This window comes from Megalops cyprinoides, chromosome 5 (genome assembly GCF_013368585.1).
Source record: "Megalops cyprinoides isolate fMegCyp1 chromosome 5, fMegCyp1.pri, whole genome shotgun sequence".
Taxonomy (NCBI): Eukaryota; Metazoa; Chordata; class Actinopteri; order Elopiformes; family Megalopidae; genus Megalops; species Megalops cyprinoides.
The window spans coordinates 19,450,029-19,474,432 of record NC_050587.1 but is presented as its reverse complement, the minus strand read 5'-3'; the positions used below and the strand labels follow the sequence as shown (position 1 = coordinate 19,474,432).

The 24,404-nt window shown below is 44.1% G+C and overlaps 1 protein-coding gene across 8 annotated transcripts in view; it reads right to left on the bottom strand.

Moving 5' to 3' along the window:
- mef2ca (myocyte enhancer factor 2ca) overlaps nt 1-24,404 on the bottom strand; it is a 69,026-nt gene that overhangs the window by 22,871 nt on the left and 21,751 nt on the right. For 6 of the 8 annotated variants that reach the window (XM_036528326.1, XM_036528331.1, XM_036528330.1 and 3 more), the window contains 2 exons: nt 14,128-14,316; nt 2,524-2,727 (listed from right to left, as the gene is read on the bottom strand). In XM_036528326.1, the coding sequence (XP_036384219.1) occupies nt 2,524-2,727; nt 14,128-14,181 (258 nt within the window). In that variant the 5' untranslated portion in view covers nt 14,182-14,316. Of the gene's footprint in view, nt 1-2,523; nt 2,728-14,127; nt 14,317-16,383; nt 16,578-16,847; nt 16,923-24,404 lie in introns of those variants that run through there. The other 2 variants (XM_036528327.1, XM_036528329.1) reach the window with 2 other exon arrangements.

Here is a 24,404-nt window from a genome sequence, read left to right as displayed (position 1 = left end):
CTACTCATTCAGCGCTCTCCGTAGGTGAGAGGAGAGAGACGAGGGCCCAGGCTGCTGCTGCTCCTCAGGATTAAAGGGAGAATATTCAGATTATGCTAATCTGGGAAAACGGGATTGCCAATGCTGCCCCCCCCCCCCACCAGCAGGGTTGCCATAGCATCCATGTGGTTGGCCATGTGCAGCCTAGCTTTGTCGTCCGCACAGTATGCGGTAATCTGAGCTGCTGCCACCACCGCTTGGGCAGGCTGATGCCTCCGTGCCCCTGCCGCCATTTCAATACGATCACAAAAAAGGTAAACAATCATTAGTGCCCTTTCAAATACAGCTAGGTACTGTCACCGAAACCAGCGTGAGTTCCAAAGCCAGGTGCTTCACAACAAAGACGACAGCGCGTTAAGTGACAGACTTACAAGTGATGACTTAGACAAAGCATTTTAACAAATGCCACAATCAGCAATTTATAGAGGTGTGGCTATCAATAGATCTACTGTATGTAGATGTAGGTCGATGTACCGTATTACTCATCTGCAGCTTTGATTCACAATATGTATTTTTATATCAACCAATAAACCAATTAATCAACCAACCAGCTGACAGATTAATTAAATAGAAAAGTAATGTTTAAATCAATCAATCAGTGCCGCATTTTTTTTACTTGTACATTTTAAGTTTCCTACGATGTCTGAGTACCGAATTAGCGAATTGAATCGGCTGTATGATTACATCTTGAAAGAGAAGGCTTGGGTGGATTTGGAGTGACGAAGTCCTTCGGGAGTCGCGATCTTCGGCTGAGACGGTTTCTTGGGGTGAACGCTTGCCTGCTTCTCTGACACGCGCCGGCGCACGAGGCTGCCGCCGTTGCCGGGGTGAACGTGAGGGAAAGCTGTGACCCCCACCCCCCCCCCCAATCCCGCTGTGCGCTGCGGAGGATCAGGAAGAGTGCCCGGGGAGACGAGCTCCTCAGGAGCGCGTAAACACTCTCAGGCTCCCCTGCGCCGTTGCGCCAGCATCGCTAATTATCAGGCAAAGACATGCAAATGACTTTGAGCCTCCCTGCCAATGTAGCGGCCCCGCTCTTCCAGCCACCCACGCAGCCCCCCCCCCAATCGCTTTCCCCTGCTGACTCCAGGCCTACAACTGAATGTTAGGGATGGCGCTGTTGACTGAACCTTCTGCTCGCACACGTCCCGCTCACACAATCCCAACCCCCCCACCCCCCCCCCGTCCCTTTGCTTCTTGAGCACATCTTACTTACATTGACAACAGGAAGTTGACCACCACTTAGATTCAATCAGCGTTTGTCCTTACTTCCTAAATACAGGTAGTTTTCCATTTGTCAACACACAGTTATTTTCACTGATTTTGCAGATTGCTGAATTTTCCAAGCTGCACTCATGAAGCACAAAAGTAACACTAGTGTTTAATTGCGGATGAAATATGTGGGCAAATATCAAGTACATTCACCACCATTAACCACAGAGGGCTTTTTGCTGCCAAAAACAAAATGTTTCATTGCATGAAATACTTTTTGTTTTTAAATCTTTAGAGTTAGCAATATTAAAATTTGTATCCAAAATAGTACAAGAAAGAAAAACACCCCTACTTTTCAGTTAACAGGTAACAGACCTGCATTTTCACTGAAATCAGTACGATGCCAGTCACCCATGCTGACTAAAATAAATAAATAAATAAATAAACACATCTCAATACATGATGGCAGCTGGGAAAGATTTGCAATGGGTGCCAGTGTCTAGACAACACGATAAATGCCATCTTTTTTACACAGCCTGTCTATCACCAGAGCCATTAATAGAGTTCTGTCTTTTTGTTTTACCACCGTGGTGGGTTGGCACTTAAATTAGACACCAAAGTAGAGGGTTCACCAAAGGCCCGAGACCAAGGTGCATCTACTTGCCATCTGCTGTCACCAGGACAGACGGGGGCATTCTCTCCCCTCTGCGCCCAGAGGAATGGACCCTGCATCTCCCAACAGCAGGAATCATAAATTTCCTAACCCCCTGCCACCCGTGTCTCGCACACGGGCCCAGCACCTGCTCTGCGACCTTTCGGACGGTCACGTGTCACACGGGGCGGGCGATGAGCCAGTGAGAACTTAAGTCTCTCAGCAGAAACCCTCTCTGACACCTGGCCATCCTCTCAAACCCTGTTGCATAACAACAGTCTTGCTGGGCTGAGGAGATGTCAGAGATTTCCTCTTCATCCTCGACCTGACGCTGTTGTTTAGCATTCCATGACCCCCCCCCACCACCCCCGGCTTAGGGGCCAAGTTGCAATGTGCAGCTTTTTTTACTGCAGGTGACAGGTGGCAATGTGTTGCCGGAGTGACAAACACATACATCACAAGATAGAAATAAAACCACAGCAACTGGGGAACAAGACAATTGACAGGTGGGGGCAATACTGTGTCATAATGCCTCATCTATTTTCCTTGACAGCAGCTCAGAAATCAAGGAAATGCTATTACTTGCGAAACAGACTTTGACCATGCCGCCGCTGGCTTACCTCCACAATGTCCGAGTTCGTCCGGCTCTCGTGCGGCTCGTTGTACTCGGTGTACTTGAGCAGCACCTTGTCCATGTCGGTGCTGGCGTATTGAAACAGCTTGTTGGTGCTGTTGAAGATGATCAGGGCGATCTCGCAGTCGCACAGCACGCTCAGCTCGTAGGCCTTCTTCATCAGCCCGAACTTCCTTTTCGTAAACGTCACCTGGAGGGGGGAGGACGGGGACAGGAAACGCTGAGATTAATTGGCTTTTAGAGTTCTGTAACTAACGTTTAGCAGAAAGGCACAGAAATGCAAGGTTTCCATTTTCTTTCTGCAAAATTGTCAAGTCTTCTAAACGTGAACGTGATGAACTATGCAAAAAGCATTCAGTGCCTGTTTGAGATGTAAGGTGCTGAGCATACACTGCCTTGGTGAATAAGCACTAAGCAGATCTGTTTTCATTACTCTCAAAGAAAGATACAGCAGTCTGTCCATAAGTGTCGATTACAGACATGACTTCTTATCCCAACTGACACACTGTTCAAATGCATCCTTAAAGTAAACACACCAAACTATTCCTTATTTTGGTTAAGACTGGGGTAAGATATTGAAATAATGGTTGCCAGTGGTTGATTGGTCATTTTAAATGCTCTTGTTGTTTAAATAATTGCTACTTATACCAAATTAAACCATATTAAATGCTATAGGCCAAAATGCTGTAATGATTTTGATGGATATGCTTGGCTGGTAACCATGAACTAAAAAAGCAAGCTGAATTTTACTCCCAAAAATAATCCAAACCATTTCCACCAGGCATGCACGTCCAAACACACCCAGACGACATTAATGAGCTCCCACAGAAACCACGTTGGCAAACGATTTTGCTCCGAGACCTGTTTCGCTGTCTGTTTGCACAGCCCTGTGCTGTGCTTTTCCAGCAATGAGGTAACTCACATCAACCGACAGGTCGCATACACACAACCCAAGTCGTGCATGTACACATCAGGCCCTGACTGAATCTAACCGCAGTGCTGCACTGTTTCACTCTCTCTGCAACACCTGAATGCAACAGCCTTGTGCAAGAAACGAAATATGGCAACAGCCGTATGAATTCAGTCACATGCAAAGTGTACTGGCATTACGCTGAATCTGGCCATCATGCCCACTTGTAACATTCACAGTGTAATGAAACAGACTGGGATCCAAGCGCGGTCAAAAATCTTTTCTTTCTTTTAATATACGAAGACAGAAATCGTAGTCAGGGGTGAAAACAGGTCGGTAACAGGGAAGCAGCGGTACAAACAGATCTAACAAACACAAGGTCCAGAGAACAGACAAGGGTCAGAATAACAGCAGCCAAACACGGTATAGCAGAGTACAGGCTTACTAGAGTCTCAAGAACAATACCTCACAATGAGGCAACACAGACTGAGTCCTTAAGTAGCCAGGAACTGACTGACTCATGAGTTACAGGTGCACTTGATGAGCAGGTGAGGTTGAGCAGGGCTGAATTGGGCGTGGCTGAGCTGGCTGACTGGGAGCGGGTATGACACACAGAGGGTTGTGTATCACTGAGTGTATTCATGCATCTCATCCTGGGAGTCCATTGGCAATCTTATGTAATCTTACTAATGTAAATGGTAAATGAAAAAATAGGTACCTTTTCCTGCAGTGGTTTTGGAGGACAGGTGCATGAATGAGTAAGCTATTTTATGAATGGGTTCCGCGTTTGGATACAACTTAAGGCACATTACCTGAAATGAGCATGTTGTAAATTACTCTGCTGGTTACAGACACTGTGCTTTGAAAAAGCCACTGGACAAGTGCTTACTCGCACATTACATGCCCCAGTAAGCTTAAAAATAGCAAGTTCAAGGTGAAAGTCTGCTGGGCTGCTTTCATAAATTGGCTGTTCTCACTGTTTTTTTCTCTATTCGTGGGATTGCCTTAGCAAATGATAGCCACCAATTACCTGGTCAACCAGTCAGAAGAGATTTGGTTTTGAGTACGCTTCTGAACATCTTTAAGCAAATGAACTGCAGAATTAAGCTTGATTTTATTAAACTGTGATTTTTTCTAACCTGATTTTTTTACAGTGTGTTTTTATGTTCTCCCAATTGCATCAGGAGGCCTGGTAAATCAGTGCAGACAACAAACTGAAACCATCTGTCACACACCTCACTAGAAGTCAAATGTGAGAGTGGCAATCACATTACATCAATTTATGTTGCACTGTTAATCTTAAAATGAAGTATTAAAACAACATCTGCAAATCAAGTGTGGTATTACCACATCTTTGCACGTTTCCAGGTCTTCTAATAATGTCCAGTTGTTTTGCATTGGTTATTAATTTATGGCAAAATAAAGACATTACATTACATTCATTTAGCAGATCTTATCCAGGGTGACTTCCAGCACAAGAGAATAGAAGTGTATCCATTCAGCTTAAATGAGCTACAGAGGAATTCCTTTCTAACTCCCGTCACACCTTCCCTGTTTTCTGAAAAGCTTCATTTTAGGGTGGAATGCCATTCCCGGGCACGAAAATCAGTGCAGCATTTAAATAAATATAATGAACAAAATGAATCAGATTTAGAACAAAGGTCTGGGGAGTTAAATGACTGGCGGGCAAGTCAGAGTGACTAATTGTCACTGCAGAAATCATCTTCCTTTCTTCCTCTTTTGAGCACTAAGGCATCGTACCTGGGTGGAAACGCAAGTGAGAATGCTTCAGATACCCTCCAGCACCCCATCAAAAGCAATGTGGACGATAAGGGCTCTCTGGTTGTACAGTGACTGTGAGGCTTTGCAGCACCAACAGACTCAGGCTTTGCATTAATGGGGAACCTAAGGTCACGTAGCAGGACGCAGTCTGTCATAAAATGTTTATAACCACTGTCTACAAAAGAAAAGCAATATGAATGTCTGCCATTGGAATGAATTCAAACATCCCTTTTCAGTTAAAACCTGAAAAACATCGCATTTAATTAAGAAAATACCATTAATTTCACGTTCAGCCGTGTTCTTTTTTGGACGTAGGTTAAGACTGAGTGGTTATAGTTTACAGAGTAACATTGCTGGGAAACTTAAAGCAGTAACACTAAAAAGGGACGACTGTAAAGTGTGGATGACTGTGAACCTATGGCTGCTTGGACAGAGGGCTGACTCCCGTGTTTTGCTTTATTCTGCTTCGTTCTTTAAACTGTGCACACACTGCTGAGCCACTTGAAGCTCAGATGCTTGTTCTGGCAGAAAAGGGATGTCTTCAAGCCTCTAATCCCCGGAGCGGGCCAGAACCAGCTCAAACGATGAGCCTTCCGTGGCCAGCGCTTGACGCTCCCCCCACCTGACGCAGGTACATACGTCACTGGCACACACAAACGCTCTCTGCCAGGGTACAGATCACACTCACTGGACACCTCGCTCGCACGCCCACGCAGCTCAGATTACACTCAGAGAGGACACGCATACGCTCGTGCAGAGAGCGGTTCACACTCGCACACGCACATAGCGGGTTCCTATCACACTCTGGGAAGGTGACATGGACGCAGTGGGTGAAAGAGACGAAGTGAAAAACCTCTCTCTCTCATACACACACGCACGCAAGCACACACACACACACACACACACACACACACAGTTTGATAGGTTGGTCTGTGACTCACGCTTGGATAAGGAAGAAAACACAGAGGAATGCAGTTGTTATTACTTGGATTATATAACTGACCTTCCAGATAGCACCTCATAGCAAGTGTCACTAACACAATTAAAGTCTAGGCCCTTTCTTCTTAAGATCACATGTTGATATGAACAAACAGACAACTAACAGCCTGGCATAGTTTTCAGCAATGTGTTCCTCTCAAAAAGCCAAATAATGAGGTAACTTAAACCTAATCAACCACAACAATACAGCAGTTATAAGATGCCTTGAGATTCTATTTTGTTACTTAGGGATGAGAAAACAGGCTAACGCTGATTAACCGGAAATATTCAAAGAGAATTCCTCTGAGGCGTTCTGTGTTTCCTTTAAGCTTCAGTCCGTTGCTGGATACGGGTTAACGTTACACTGCAATTTGGGTAAAATTAGACCTCCATGACCTCACAGGCTGAAAGTGACCTATATAGCACTCAGTCACGGAACTTTGGGCGTCGACAGCATCCCAAGGTCCTGATACGGCTACGTGTCCTCTTCTGCAGGGTGAGTTACGAGCACCCAGCATCTTTACCGTCTCACAGGCAATACCCCAGTCTGCCAGTGCCCCTTCACGCCTTCTGTCGCACACTCACAATGAATCAGCTCTATCAGGTGCTGCTATCAATGACAGCACCAGTTTGAGAATTAGGAGCCGAGCTAATTACAGAAAATGTCAGTTGCTGCACCCTCACCACCACTTAAAAGTGTTTACAGGAAGTACGAGAACAGAACAAAGGTGCCAAACCAGAACTGTGAGTGTGACCCCTCGCTTTTCTACATCCACAGCCCTCTGTTAAAACCTCTGTCAAAAACCTGGTCACTGCTCCCATGTGTGCTATGTCACCATTCTCACAAGCTGAACTATACTTTTTTCTGAGCTGTAAAATAGTCACACATGTAGTTAAAATGACCCGAATGGCTGGGGTACCTTTAACGAACCAATAACTTTTGAAAAAATATCATCAAAACACATACAATTTCTGATTTAAAAAATCCCTTACTAATATTAACCTGCCAAGAATGTGAAAAAAAACCAAACATACACTTTTTATCTCATTAAAAAACAATATGTTTTTATTGTCCTCACGCCTTATTTCACTTTCTTAGTAGGGTTACTGTGACCAGATCCTACACTTGGTCACGATATTGAGGCGAGTGTCCTGGTGTTCCTACAAATATCTGAAAAATACTAAAATATCTTGATTTTTTGCCACATGTCCTGAAAACACCCTGGTTTTTCACAGCAGTCAAATCATCCATTATGTTTTCCATGCTTAACAAGGCATAAGAAATACAATAAAATCAATGAAACTTTGTTACACCAATGCAATTCTGTCTATTAGTACTGTATTATAGTACTCACTGTATTACATACAAATTGTTGCATAGCGGGGTGGCAAAATTGTATTGATTTGGCTATATATCAATAGTAGTATTTTAAGGGGTGAGAGGCTGAAAATGTCTGACTGCTTTTCTGTCCCAATTTTTTGTGTTAAAAGTCTAATCACCCTGGATATAGTTTAAATAGTCCATTTTCAGCCATTTCTCTGCTTTTCTTCCAAAGACATGTTTCTTTTGCCACATTTTCCTACCATTTTTCAAACACCACGAGACCTTGAGAACTCAAATGTGGGCAAAAAAAGAAAGAAAGAAAAAGAAAGAGGAGAACAGAAAAAAAGGTTAACAACAGCCTCATTCCCTGCCACGGGAGGGGCCAGGATGCACATTTGCGTGCATTTCCTGTCATAACAGGAAGAGCCTGAGTGCTTCCCCCTCCAAAATGGATTCGCTTCTGCTTCCCGCCTCCTGCCTGCTTGCCTCCCCCCTGGGGGCTTCCGGGAGAGACAAGGATGACAGGACACCATTTAATCCCTGCCTCCCCATGTGTCTCAGTGAACACTGCCCCATTGTTACTGTCAACAGGGAGACCAGGCAGACAATTTATCCCAAAGAGCCAAGAATTATGCTCAAACAAATGACAGCAGGGATTTGGTTTCATTTCTTAACTTTAATCTACTGCGTTCATATCTTTTGCCGTTTTTGTTTTGTTAAAGCCCTACCCTCACAACCCCCTGATACTGACCTCCATTTTGTTATGTTATATTCATTTACATGCGAGTTCATTCAAAGTGCTCTTGTGAGTCCAAAGGAAGGAAGAGCTGAAAAGGCAACTTCCGCCCAGCAGATCAACTCAAGGAAATCTAACAGGGAGATTATTTCGGGACAGATTCTGAAAAAAAGCCCATGATTATTAGAAAAGAGATCTCCTGTAAGGCAATATATGCCCAGTTTGCTTAAGTACAAGCAGGGGAATAAGTATGAAAAACAAGCAGTGAAATATCTCTGTCAAGGGTTACATATTGACTTCCTTGCCTCTTCCAGCTGTGAGTTGGAAATGACAAGTTAAAGGTGCAAAAGTTGACTAATTTAAATGCAGCTGTTGTGCTAATGCCAGCTTTGCCTAAAGCAAGAGTTTCTCTGCAAATGTATGTGTGTGTTTGTGTATTTTTTTTCCACAGTGAGAAAAGAAAAAAAAATATTGGTAATGGTAAGAAAAAAGAGGATATGATTTCTACTTGCTAAATATAGATAAACTTCCCACATTACCTAAACAGGGACAATAATCTTCATACACATTGTACATTGGAGAGAAAGGTACTTTTCCATGATCGAGATCTCATCAAGGAACTGAAGAAATAGAAGTTGTTAAAGAGGTGAGCATGCTTCATGCCAGCTTCCAATGCTGTGAAGACAGACGTGCAGCGGTGCACTGATCACACAGGCAGCAATCTCTGAAAAAGGTGGGAGACTGAGAAGGAGCGAAGGAGAGATAAGACACCCAGAGGGCCTCATTATTTCCCCGCTGTTAATTTAACATGAACACTTTCGCACTCTTGCGCTGTTGATTAAAGCCGCCGCATTTGCAGACTAGAGAGCCGGCCTCGTGCTCCGACGCAGGCATGCGTGTGAATGTGATACTTTTTTTCATAAATAAACGCAATTCCTCAACGTCCTGCCCTGGAGGCACGAAGGGGTCAACACCACTTTGCCCCCATCACTCCTTCCTGTTGGTGGTGATTTCACCTCTGGGCCTCTTAGCTTTTGCCCTTCTGTGGCCTGGCTACCCACGACCAAAATCGCTCCAGCAGATGTGTCACTACGATAACGGGACCTCCGTGATTAAACCCCAATTACTCTCTGACTCCGGGGTGGCTGCGTCCGAATGGCCTGCAGCTGAGGGAACCAATCGTGGGCAGTCGTTTGTGATTGGATTTTGTCATCTCTTTTTTTTTTTTTGCTTTGTGAACTTCCTTCCTATCTCTAATATGTTGATGGCATCCGAGGGCCGGTTGGATGTGTCAGTGCATCTGGAGGAACGTTTCGGTGTGTGCTTGTTTATGAACACTGACGTGCATGTGTGCGTATGTGTGTGTGCGTGTGTGTGTGTGCGTGTGTGTGTTTATGTGTGTGTGTGTGTGTGTGTGTGTGTGTGTGTGTGTGTGCTCTGGGCAGGGAGACAGCTTCAGGGTTGCCTGACGCCGATGCTTGTTGCAATGATTGTTGCGCTGGTGTAGCACTTTTTGAGGAGAACTTAAGCAGAGGAAGACACTGCAGTGAGGATCAGAGAGATGTGTAGGAGGTAAGACAACAGAAGAAAACATTCTCCCTTAAAGCAATGTGCCACTTTGTCTGCTCCTCATTCATTCTTCCCTTTTTTCACGACAGTCAACAGCTCTCCTGCAGATCTTAAACTGTAACAGATTCCGGGAGCAATTATTACTCAGACGTTTGGCACTGAACTAGAAACGATCCTGTTTAAGTGGCAGTGCCAATCTGTGCCTCACCACCCCATTAGGAATGCACTGAGCACATGCAGGCACGGAGTGGTGTATGTGTGAAGATGTGTGTGAGCGCGTGTGGGTGTGCGCCATCTCTGAGGGAGTGGAGAGGGTGCATGCAGAAGCCCCTCACACTGCAAACGCACTTCGCTTCCTGTTCAGACTTTTGGAGTGGCCCACAGATATACAGCCAGGTTCCCTGCTGGCCAGATCTTACACCGCGTCACGAGCACATGACAGAGCCTGTTTCAAAGCAGCATTTTCAAAGGATGTTGCAGCAGCTGACACCGTGGGGTGTATCCTGATAACACACAAAGGAACAGGCATAACGTGCTCTGGGACAACGTAAACGCAACACAACACAAACACCAAAAGGAACCAGACTGAAGCATTGGATGCCTGCTGCCTTTAACACTAAAGGACAGCACACTTAAAAAAAAAAAAATCTATAGCGTAGAGGTGACAGTCCAATTACAATGCTCAAGTTTGTAGGGAGAAAATTAACAGCATGTCAGTGGAGGTTTGCGCTGATTTTCTGAAGTAGCAGTTGAGGAGAATTTATAAATCATTTGTTTGACAGACAAAAATGCACCCCTATGCCATATATCTTAAATATCTAATCACAAATTATGACATTTTCTTCAGTCCTGATTAGGCTGACAGAAGTAGTTACTAGAAATTATTTCAAAGTATTTATCTAACATCTAAATAGTGAAAAAATCTGAATGACTTTGACAGGGAAGTAAAGATTAGGTTTATGATAGGTGTTAAATATCAAAGGTTTGCGTGGCTATGTTCAAGCCCTATAATGTGAGAGGATTCTGCTTGGTGTTACGAATCAAAGGTTCGTTTAATGGGGGAAGTGAAAACAGTCAAACTCAGACCGCCATGTCTGGAAAAAAAAACGGAAGATGAGGTCAGCGCTCTGCCTTAGCTTGTCAAATCCTGAGTTTTTATCGATGTCTTTATAGTGTTTCAGCATTGTTCGTGTGTGAGCCCAGCTACCCAGATCATGTTTGCATTTCCCTGAAGGCCTTTGATGCCCAGTGTGTAATTACACAAGCAGGTTGGCAGCACGGTGCGCATTAGTGCACACATAAGCTGCTTAGTACATGACTGCTGTTGATAGCTAGTCAGAACACAAAGACTTAGGCACTGCAGGACGCCAGCCCAGACCTCTGGCTCCAGCAGGAGAAGCGACTAAGTTGGCATCAGTTTCCATGGGACGTCCTTCCGGTTTCAATCTGTAGAGCGCAGGAGATGGAAAGGTCACAGTGGCATGGCCATTCCGAGCAAGCATTTTACAAGAAGGTCTCAGTGCAGTGGTAGCCTGTAGTTGTGATTTTGCTTTTAAACGCCAAAAAAAAACCCACTAGCTTCAACATTCAGACAAGCTAAGTGCTGTCCTATTAGACTTCCTTAAACTTCTGCTGTACTCTGCTGTCATTAAATTCTTCATTATTTTGAAGAGCAATGGACAAGCTGCTCAAAGAGTTTTACTGAACCACAGATGATGTAATTTTCTTATGGTGCTTATGTGAATGTGGGGGCAGAATTGCAAATTTCTGTAAATCTTTGCAAATTTAACAGCACTGCCAGAGTGAAAATATTACCACTCAAATACAGCAAAGCATTTTGAAAATGGCATCTCGTATGCTGCCTTGCTCTTCACTGGGCACAAGACCCAAAAAACACTATCTTCATGAGCGTAACCTATCTCTGTGCATTATACTCTTGGTCCACTGTCCAATATATAATTTTCCGCATTTAAATATATATATATATATATATATTGATGTCTGTGAATGTATGGGGGTGTTGAAAGAGGGTTTAATTTCTTAAAAGGCTAGTGAAAGACATGGTTGAAGTATTTTATGCTTCACCCAATGTCGCCCAGTCTCTGAGTCTCTGTTTGACACATTGTGTCCATGACTAATCCACTTGAACACCATGGTCTGTGGTGTCTGACACACCCAGCTGAGGCAGTATTTCCTAAGAGCTCCTTCCTGCTGCCCACAGCGACTTCAGTGATTCAGATGCAGCTTTCGGATGTCTTCCATTAACAAGGGGCTCATGAAATCGTCCTGAAAAATCGCTTTCTTTATTTTGAAGTCCTGCAAAACCAAGCCTGTCATACTGTTCTCATGATGATAGAATTAATTTTTAGATGGAGCTTTCATAACCAAAGTGAATTCTTCCCCAGATTTCACCTAATTTTTTGGTGTTTCAAAATTAACACGCAGCAAACTGCCACAACGCACAGAGCACTTCATTGTGGTCTTACAGTGCTGTCAAGTTATATTACTAATTTGAGAGGATTGTCTTCCATGGATGCCAATCACTAGCTTTTGACAGACTGTGTATACACTGCCAAATTAAGCAAAGATGAGAGCCGTCAGTGCAGTAAATCATCTGAAGAAACTGACAACAGAATACACTCAATGTTATATATTACTGCACTGATGTTTTCCACTCAGATTCAGCAATAGCCTGTCACAAACAGAATACAGTGAAATGTGCCTTCACATCCCAGCATTTGCGTTTGGACCCAATCTGGTACAACGTGTTCTCTGTACCCACCATTAGTAGGAGAACGCATGCACCTCTATCTAACTGGGTCACCTATGCTGCTTCTGTTTTTTTTTTTTTCTTTCTAACAGCAGACTCCTCCTCATGTCCTCTCAGGACAGTGCTTGGTCTAACAGCTTTACATGTTTCCAGTTTACCTGTTTGATATACACTGTTGTACCAGGACATGAAAACAAAGTGAGTTCACTCTGAAGTGATAATAATGTTTCATCTGAATGAATGGGAACATCCTTCCAAAAAGTATACTAACAAAACCAAGTTCAGAGTCTGCCTAGACTCTCCCCTCCCCAGCATTGTTCTTTTTGATCGTCCATTTTGATCGTGTTACACTTGCTTTACATATGCTGTGCCTTTTTATTTATTCATTTTATTTAGCCAGGCAGATTAATTGAGAACAAATTCTCATTTACATTAACGGCCTGACAAAGAGGCCCAACACAACACAGTCAGATTTAAAAAGAAAAGAAACAAAGGCAACAACAGATTGAAACACAGGACTGTAGAATGCAAGAAAGAGATACAACAAACATCAGTGCAATGAGGACTAAAAGAAGACTAACATGTGCTCGCGATTTTGTTTTTAAAAACAGAGACAGAAATGAAAGTGTGTGCTTTAAGTGATTTCTGCATCTGTACCAAAAATTGCATGCACATCTATTTATTCTCTGTTTGTTCACACTGACATAAGATCTTCAGAAAGAAAGGCGCTAGACTTTAATTGTATTTGTAATAGTTGCTACAAGGTGCTATCTGGAAGGTCACTTATATTCTCTGAGTAATAAGGACCACATTCCTTTGTGGTTTCTTCTTTATAAAAGCGTGATTCACAGGCTGACCAATGAAGCAGACTACGTGTCTGTGTGTGTGTGCGTGTGTGTGTGTGGGCGTATGTGAGTACACACATGTGCATGCGAGCGTGAGTGTCTGCATTTGTGATGGAAGGTGTGAAACGCTGTCTTCCATTTCCCAGCATTCAGCGCAGCATTACAACATAAACAAAGCCACAATGTGTTGACAGAGTGCAGGACCTAATATAGCCCGGGAACTTGTGAGGGTCTTGTGACCAGTGATGTCAGCTGCCCCTGACACTCGGTATCGCCTGGGAGTGCAACCTGAGAGCTTCCACAGCAGCCCCGCACGACTTCGCCACTGCTGGCAAACCTGTTTTTTTATTTCTTCTTTTTGGTTTTGTTTGTTGTTTGTTTGTTTGGCCTTTTCCACTTGCCCACTCATGCTGCGTGATATTCCCCTGGTGCGAGCTTGTGCGTGCGCGTGTGTGTGCGTGTGGTGTGCTCAACAGGAGAGCAAGGGCGATGCTTTCAGAGCAAATCGTGAATACGCCCACAAGGGCTACTACATTTGGTAACCACCCCCCCCCCCCCACCCCCCAAGATGCAGCCCCCCCACACCAAAACCTAAAGGCCCCATGACCAGGATGTGTGCAGGCAGAGGGCCCTTGAGACACCCCCAGCCACCACCCTCCTGGGAACCCCATCTTACCTGTCTGTTGCGTTCATCCATAATCCTCGCGATCTGAATCTTTTTCCTCCCCATCTTCCCTGGCGTCTCTTCGCTCCTCTCCTCAAGGTACTGGAAGTTCTCCTCCCTTCACTCTTCTCAAGAATCCTCTAGGTGCCCCTTCTTTTTCGACACTTGCTCCTCTCAATTCACAGACTCCCTCATCCGCTCCTATGAGAGAGGGGGAATGACAGCAGAATGTGGTCAGCTAAAAATTCAGAAAAACATGCCAAACGCATTGCAGTTATATGGAGACAGCCTGTACAGATTCTGGCAACATGTTGTGAGAACACAGTTTAAAATTTCCTTTTAGTAAATTACAATATTTTATTGTCATTTAATTATTCACTTTTTAGTATTATTTAAGGAGAGGGCTAATAAGGTAATTTGTCTCTCATATAGCCAGAATTTATATCAGTAACATTTCTTTATAATTTCCTGCATTTGAGTCTGGGTCTAAATCTTCACCATACATGTGAGCTTGCATCATACATGTCAGCAATGCTTCTGAGATAAGATTTGTGACTGAAAATGCATGCTAAAAAATGTTTCTTTTAAAACAGATTACTTTCATGAATTGATAACACCAAGGTAACATGCATCTGACCAGATTTTCACAACAATGTTAGTATGAGTCTTGTCGCCATTTAATTGTTTTTTTTTTTTTGATGTCACACAATCAGCCTTAAGTCTCACTGAACAAAAGCTTTATTTATATCTTTGCATTAATAACAGCCTTCCCAAACCCCTTTAAGTAAACCAAAAAAAAGGCATGAAATGTGAGGTTTCTGAGATTTAAACACGCTTTTGTGTGTGTGTGTGTGTGTGTGTGTGTGTGAGTGTGTGTGTGTTAAGTAGGTCAGATAATTCATTTCTGAGAGGAGAACAGCAATGCTTTTTTGACAGCAGAGGTGATACTGTTCCTCGTTATGCAAATGACCATCTCATTATTTAAGATCTCTGTAACCTGTGTGAGCAGTGAATATGTTAAAAAACAAACCTCTTTTCTTTTCTCTGTGGAAACAGGATCTCACTAACAACTCTGGTGTGCTGGACAGCTTACTGACACAAGATTTTTAAAAAGTCTGTATCAAAATACTACTTTTCGTTAGTGTGATATTCTATGCTCAGGATATAAAGACACATTCTATGTATATCAAGACTCATATACACATGATATAAAGTAGATATGTATAAAATAAAGTATAAATAAAATCACAATCATTGTGAGCATAAAAATGATCAAAATGTTTCACTGTTTTATTTTGTGGGGGTTTTGTAATTAAATAAGCTACTGTTAACTGTACGTATACCCTATAACTGATGAAAATTGATGTAGAGTCAAGTAAGGTGACACTTATCAGCTATACCTCTATCTCCAGCAGCACTGGAAACTTGGCTGAGAAGAATTTCAAAGTGCTGAGATGTGCATATCAGGTAAATCAGCAGCCCCCAGTCATCTCAATACATATAGTATAATTTCATTATTACACATAATCTGTGCAAATTAGACACATTATTTCTGCTCATGGTTGCCATAGATATGATTATGCTGCACGGCACCTCAAAGTCCTGCTCAAGTGCTTCAGATATTTGGAACATGCCGACTGATTGTACAAGTTTAACATTAAAATTAACATTAAATATTATATTATCCTGTTGTGCTGTATGTTGGAAAGTTGGAAAATCTCCAAACAACAAAGTCATAACTCTATTTTCTCGTTTTGCTCACTGAATCGTCGCACAAATAATGCTATCCTATATAACAATAATGTACATTAGCTACTGATAATAATTGATGCAGTCTCAGTGACAGCATCTGTGAGCAATTCATGACATATATACACGTTTAAAGAAGCAAAACGTACAACAAAATCAAACTGTATATCTTAAAACGACAGAACGAAAAAAGGACCACATGTCATGTCTAAATTCTGTAAATGCCTAACGTGCAAAGGTTTCGCAAATAATGCGATATATATATATATATATATATATATATATATTTCACCTGAGGTTAAACATTTCAAGGAACACATATTCAACGTCTACACATTATGTCAGAAGTTTGAGGTCTTGGTAAAAAGTGATCGTCACTTTCTCACTTACTGGTCGGGTTTGCATTTTTTGAAAGCATTGGTAAACATTACACAGCACAACGTGCTCCGCGACACAGACAATGGACGTCAAATGCACCGGCGCTCGAGTCCTGGACACACACAACGGCTACACGAGTACCTCAGTTCGGGCATGCCAGCTGCGCTTCTCTGCTCTCTTCTTCAGCGAAACATCCCATTAATGTGAATTCCGCGATCTCCACTCTCACTCGCAATGTCAAAAGAACTCCTTCGGTACAGCGCCTTACATAACAGTAAGCCGATGTCCTGAGCAGTTAATCCCGGTTTTGCCCCCTGCCACACGCTGCCGAAGTGCAGCGCTACTTAACACAGCGCGTATGATCCCCCCGCAACTCCCCCCTCCCATGACACGAGAGTCCGTCCACACACTCTCCGACAATCCACCCCCACTGGTCTCAGATCAGCCGGGCAGACACAGCAGGGCAATCACAGCAAGTACATCCAACACATGCTCCTGCCCTACTGAGCGTTAACACGGTCACAAATACTTCCGAACGTACAGACAACATTAATGCAAAGCCATAATAAAGTAACGGCTTCCCTGAGTGCATTATTAACACTTACCCCGATATGAGAGCAAACCTCTAAGCTACAGTCCCAGCACATGCAGAAGGTAGAGGAGTCTAACCAGCTCTCCCTGAAGCAGTAAGCTAATTCACTAATCCACTGCCAGTGCATAAGGAGAGAGCGCAGGCAGTGTAGAGAGAGAGAGCGAGAGAGAGAGAGAGAGAAAGAGAGAGAGAGAGAAAAAACGATTCCCTTTTCTCGCTCAAAGAGAGCCTGGTGGCACTATCGGCTTACAGCAGCACGCGCAGGCGAGGTACGGTTCACTCGGAGGGCTAAGAGGTCAGGCGAGAAGGGGGTGAGAGGGGGGCTTCCACACACAACTGTCACAAAGGAGAACATGTAAGGTTGTAGGTGGAATGCACTGACAGTGACAAACAGCAGACCAACCACCTCCTGGTAGGGGGAATAGCACGCATCATCTGTCCCACCTGCCCATTAAGCCTTTTATTTCTCACACCGAGCGGGCCAAGAGCATCTCTATCTAACCTCAATCTAAAAAGGAGCAGTCCAACAGCGTCCTGTTCAGAGCCAGTAGGGTGAGAAACACATTTACAGTTAGGGGGAACAACCAGAGCCGGCTTGGGGTCACTCTCTTAAAGAGGGGCCTGTGAATGTTCACAAATATGGATGTAATCTATCACTTTGCTGCAAATGATCTCTCAGTGAAATGAAAGCCCACATATGATGGACTGGAAGTGTGCCACCTATCCCTGGTGACGTGTAAGGAAACTGGTTCGTGCTAAAAATCAGCCTGTGGTTGTGTCTGTACTCATGTGCAATACAAGGCCAAAGCGCACACACATATATATGTAAGGCACCAACCCATGATTGCCTCTAGCTGTATGAATGGATTAAACTGTAAGCTATGTAAATAAGCTTACTCTGGATAAGAGTACCTAAACAACCATAATAATATAATCAGAACCCCTAATATTGTCCTCCAATTCTGCCTCTGACGCCCCCAATTCAACATACACAAAAAAATGAAAGAAAAAAAAAACATTTTCAGACAACCCCTCAAGTTTCACTTCTTCTTCTCGTTAAAAGCTGTGATCAAGATTTTATTTGCATCAAGTTGTTCCCCCACCCCCTCACCGAGCAGGAGGAAGAAGAATAAGAGAAAGTACCTCCGTTTCGATATCACAGAGCATTATAGCTTCTTGCGTGCACCAACTACAGCTAAACACGAGAGAGCAGTGTTCCATACACGCGCATGTGACAACGCCAACGTTTCGGCTGCTGTCCCGCGCTTTTTGTTGAGCTTTTCATGCTGCTGCTTTTCTGTGCGGCAACAAGAAACAAGATCCTACTATGACCTTCCCATATCCAAAAACGACCGATCTGAGCAAGACTGGCGAAGTCTTGCTTTAAATCATTTCTGGGCCATCACTGCTACTGCAAGCCCTCGTCCCGCACATCTGCAACAAATTTAGGCGTAACACCCGTTTGAAAAAAAAAAAAGGCAGTATCCTCTATCCTCATAGGAAATGCGGTTATAAGGATTTGAAATAACATATTACAGGGCAGTAAGTAAACCTTTTAGGAGGTGTACGATACGTTAAATAAACCCTCACTCTTTTTAAATAAACTTCCATTTCCTTTAAGAGAAACAACTTTAATACGGTTTTCCGAGCGCTTTGAATAGAACTGTAGATCTGAGGTGCAATTTCACGTCCGCGCTCCGAAAATGTCCTTTTTTTTGGATTCCATTAACATGTTTACAGTTTCACTTCGCAAATTTCCCTCATCCTTATTTCCACAGCGTGGACAATTATCACAGGGTATTTGCGGAGGGCAAGGGGAAAAAGGTGACACCAAACAGTGGAGGGCAGCTCTGTGAATGTCCAGTGTCATTACAGTCGATGGCTCCTTAGTGTGGCGTGCATACACTCCGCCAGCCTGACTGAGACACTGACAGTGACGGATCTCTCTCACTCATTTGTTCTGTGTCTGTCCATATGACACGGGAGAAGTGATCTAAAGCCTGTCGGCACGGTTGAATAGCCTTTGTCATCTTTGCAGGCTTTTCAGATGAATCACTCTACATATGGGCGGGGAGGGCACAATTTAATGCCCTTAAGTGACTAAAAGGAATGCATCAGTGTGCACATGAATGCTTAAGCAACCGGCGAATGCTCACACATAACACTGTTCCTTTCTTTTGAGTTCTCGCATTGGTGACATAATGGTATCTCAGCAATAACCATAAAAAAGTAACAGACAGTTTTATTGAACTTGCCAATTTATTTCTATTATAAGCGTTGAGAGGTGCTGCCGAACAAAACTTTCTGGGGGATCTGACTGGAGAGTACCCTTAGAGGTTACTACTTCTGGGCCAGACTCCTGAGGGTAACAGGATGGCTGACTGGACTCTAAAGTAGGAAGTGGCTCTTCACAGTGCCCCTTGTCCAGCCCCCCCCCCCCCCCCACACCACTTGCACGGGCAGACAGAATGGCAGGAAACATGCGAGGGGCGCTCGAGGAAGGACGTGACATCAGAGCTAACAGACAATAAAAGGTGTAAAGGTGCTTCCTTCCTGAGGCCGGCGCGAGTGAGCGCGAAATGGGAACCAAAACTCCGCCACTTCCCTCCCCCAGACGAGAGGCGGGCTCAGTTTCAAACTGTCTTTTCTCGGTAACAGCCAATCAGGAAAACCAGAAATCTTTCCAAAAAGAACCTTTTTTTAAGCAGAAATAGAGGTGTGAGGGGAAATTTATGTTATTTTCAAAGACCCACACCCTTATACATACACACACAGAAGTCTGGACAGATAATCTCAATGCCTCTGTTACACTTGTACCCATCCATCCATCTTAAAAATGCATATTTCTCTAAAAACTTCATTGTCATTGCTCTTCAACTGTCATTGCTCGAAAGAGTTTATATATGCATGTTACATTGGCCGATTGTGACGACTGTGGCCGATTGTGACGTTCCAAAGCCACTGATGATGCGAGTTCCCTTAAGACAGTGTGAAAATCCCAAACGATGCACAACGCTTTCTAATTTACAGTGCAAAACATTTATAGATTCCCGATTAGAAGGACTGAAGTTTTCTTTATCGAGAGGCGTGTTTACTGCTGCAAATTGCCCTTGGTAAAACTAAAGACTTTATGAGTGAATGTGTGAAATTATAGATGAACTGCATTTCTGTTTGAATAAATTCCGTGAATAGCTCTTTTGAGGTGCTATGCTGCATTAAAGCATTAGGGGGGAAAAGTACCGTTTTTATTTATGCATTACAGGGCGCTCTTTCAGTGGTAAAAATGCCGATGCTTTTCCCCTGCTCTTCTAGCAATCAACTGTGAACTGGTTAAATAGCCCTGAATGACAGCCCAGCCTTAAAATACCTCTAACGCCCCTTCAAAAGTGCTTTTTTTTTCCATCCACTGTAGGCTTAATAGCACACTAAAATAGAGAAAGGGCACTCCGCTATAAACATTTGTCGCTTTTTTTGATCTAGATGGCTTAGTCATCTTTTTTCTCCCATGTTCCAATTTAAATTCCCCCAAAAATTTTGATTTGTGAAGCACGGCCACAGGGCATATTTGCACTTTTCATTGTAACGGCAGTCGAAAAAGATATAACCCGCTTGAGAGCTATCTCCGTATTAACATATCTAAAGTGACACTTATACCCTTTTAAGCGGTTTTCTGTAAATGTTTAGCAACATGCTTTAGGTTTCCCATTTAAAATGAAAAAGTGTGACATCTTAGAGGGTTTATTATTTTGATGATAATCACATTTTTAATACAACGTTAAAATTCACCAGTGTGAATATATCCCATCGTCATATGTTATACGCGATAAGAACGGAATTAAAAAATCCTTCGAATCAGCCCTCTCCCCAACTGTTCCATTATCCTAATTTTTTTCACGCTGAAAAGCTCTGAGGTCTTTTTGTCTGGTGGGGAACAGCTGAAGCTGACGGAGCACTGGAGACCAAGAAACAGGACCAGTCAGAGCCGAAACGGGGACAGGTGGCAGCCGCATCCTTTTTATTGCCCTCCTCATGGTCTCCCAAGGACAACAGGACAGGAAACTGAATATTCCTCCCCTTCAGGGAACGCAGCCTAGAATCAAGAACCTCACGCGCCACAGTGCCAGTGTTCCAGCGCGACGGCCTTGGGTCGTGCCGTACGGTTCTTTTTTGTGTGAACCAGACTTGTTCGGCAGGCAGCAGAAGGGGAGGGTGGTTCTCTTCCAGGCTTCCTGCCTGCCACCCAGCAGAGCTGCACATTGTACGCATGTGAGGCATAAGCAACACTTAAGAGGGCTTAAGGAGGCAGAGCTCTGGGGCCATGGCTGGACACATGGCAGCGGCGTCATCACAGCTCAGCAGCGGAGAGGCGGCCAGACAGCAGACACAAGGTCTTGCTTGGGCTCGGGAAGCTCCTCCCTTCTAGTGAAAAAGGCCCCACCCTCCCCCCGCGACACCTGCCTGTGAGAGCATTGGAGGTCGCCACAGAGGTAAAGCCCTGCGCTGTTTGCCGGGGAGCATCTAACCCTTATATGACACCGTGAGCTGCTTAGCGAGCCCCAGGTGCTCGTGGCACACGGAGTTACGTTGCTGGGCCAGAAAGCCTCCGCACCCTGCCGCGTGACCTGCGAAGCTTTCCCCGTCACGAAACATTTCACAGAGGTCAACAATACCACGAAGACGATCTGTACGCCCTCCTTCTAGCAAACACACACGCGCGCGCGCACACACAGACAGGGTAAGAGTATATTCCTTGTGACTGCTATCATCTTTCAAGGATCTAGTCCTAAGCTCTGAAGGCACGGAGGCAGAGCACACAAAACACTGACACGTTCGCTTACTATCTGACAGCACTGACAATGCCCCATGATCCTTCATGATCCGCTGGTTGTTCGCTAGTCACTGATGCGGCTCTTATCTTCAAAAGCGAGGAGGAGGGGTTGGGGGGGAGGGGGGGGCGAGCGGCAGCGCCCCAACCCTTAAACACTAAATGGAGCGGTTAGATGATCGGCTGATTACTTCATCTCACTCTGCCAGCATCCTAATCAGCCTAATTAAAGCTTTGTTCGTTTTCGAAATCTCCGATGACAATTCGTTTCACCCTACCCTACAGTGGTTCTGTGAAAAAGAGAATTAAATCTGATCTTCTGACAGCAATTATTAAATGTTCCCTACTGGCCACAATTAAGCCTAGAGGCTCATGGGCCTCGCAAATTCATCTCTGAGCAAAGTCACTTGTTCTTCACCCACTCTTCTTTTTCCTGTAATCCCTTATATATATACACACACCGATGAGCCAAAACATTATGACCACCTGCCCAATATGCTGTTGGTCCTCCAGTGCCAACCCGCCGAGGCATGGACTCTACGAGACCCCTGATGGTGTCCTGCCGTATCTGGCACCAAAACATTAGCAGCAGATCCTTCAAGTCCTGTAAGTTGCGAGATGGGGCCACCATGGATCGGACTTGTCGGTCCTGCACATCCCACAGATGCTCAATCGGATTGAGATCTGGAGAATTTGGAGGCCAGGGCAACACCTTGACCACTTCATCATGTTCCTCAAACCATTCCCGAACAACATGTGCAGTGTGGCAGGGTGCATTATCCTGCTGAAAGAGGCCACTATCATCAGGGAATACCATTGCCATGAAGGTGTGTACCTGGTCTGCAACGATGTTTAGGTAGGTGGCACGTGCCAAATTGAAGTCCACATGAATGGATGGATTCTTGCCTAACGCAAACATTCTGGACATCTGCTCATTTAATGTACACCTCCTTGGGTAGTGTTCCTATTTTTCCTTATGGCTCATGGCCCTCAAACAATTCACATTTTTCAAGCATGTTCCACAGTATGCAGCCAACCCATACTGACTCAACCTTTTTAACCTTGATTTCTGGCCCACTTTTTCCCTGCAAGTTAACTGGTAAGCTATGAAAATAGGCTTCACTTGCAGCGGCCGCTATAAATCAGGCCGGCAGGCCCTGATCCTTGGCCTTCCTTCTGTGTGCTATGATACAGGGGAGAGAGGGTAGCTACTTCAGGACATGGCCTCAGCACTCTCTCACACCGTTCTTAGTCCTGGCTAAAGAGACCAACATTAGCCGTTCATTAACAAATGCACAGGCTAACAAGCTTCTGTGGACTGTTTATAGGGGACATTTGAGGGCGTGAATGAGCTCATGATGATGGTGGTTACTATAAATTTTTGTTGTTAACAGATTTGCCCATTTAATCACATTTCACATTAATGTTTGCATACAGACATGCAGCATGTCCCTTTTCTTACAGATTCATTTCAGCTGTTCATCTGTTTTTGTTTTTTTTCTGTTGCCAAGGGATTCACTTCATAGCTTTTTAGTCACATCCTTCACTTTGTCAAAAAAAAAATGACTCATGCACCCATTTATATCCCAGCTGAGATAAACTCAGTGAGAAAACTAGAGTAGTCCAGCTGCTCTAATAAGTCCCAAATCATTCACATTCACCAGTCATTTGCAGCATTTATTTTCATAATGCACAGTGTCAAAACAAGAACCAAGAAATGTTACTCAGCATTTGTCATTCAGTTCAATGGAAATCACCAATGGAAACAATTAGTACCACATGGCGTTGTCTTAGGGCAAATTGAGTTAGAATGAGAACAATTTGTACAGAACAAGAATTGGATTTCCACATTGATGTCCTTCATCGCTTTTATTACCGCCCTGGTTTATATGGAAAAGAAATACTTCAGACTGCGTGTTGGAAGGTAAGAGAAATTAAATCATCTTAATTCCTCACAGCGACTGACAAAGAAAGAAAACAGCATGACAGAATCAAAGCTTTGCAGAACACCAGTCTGACAACCAGCTTTAAGCAGTGATTTTTTAACATCTCCACAAAGGCATGCCGGCAGTTGCCGCTGACAACTGTTAGAGTAACTAATCCGATCTATCATTAAGATACAATTGTTTAAACCAGTCTGCAAAGGCGGTTCAAATGCTTCCCTGTGGAGAAGCTTGAGAGAGCCTATATCTGATCTGACAAGAAAGTTAAAAAAAAAACAGCCAAAAAGCATCACTGCGGGGGAAGTGTTCTGAGATTTCGGCAGCGCTCGAGCCACGTCCCGCTGGAGAGCATCCCCAGTATTCGATCCAGTCCCCCTTGAGGGGAGAGAATTATTTCAGAGTGCCATTGGATTTGGGGTATGACACAGACCCTGCTCTGTTACGGAGGTGGAGGAGCCAAACCCGGTCTCTCATTACTCGACAGCACAGGAACATGCAGATGTCTGCGGTGGTTTGAGGCCCAGGCCCGGCCCCGGCAGCTCCGCACGCCTGACTCCAGCGAGATCGCCCTGGAACCTCATCAAAGCGCACGCTCGTAATTTGTCACAGAAAGCAGCCAATTAACATATGTTAAAGGGGAGGGGGACGCTCCGAAAATGATAGCGTATGATTAAAGACCCGGCACAGCTGCGGAAAATCAAAACTGCAGGATTTTTCAAAGGATCCTCGAATGAGGCAGTGAGACGGATAATCTGATAATGCTCACTGCTACTTAACCCTTCTGAAAAGGGGGAAAAAAACA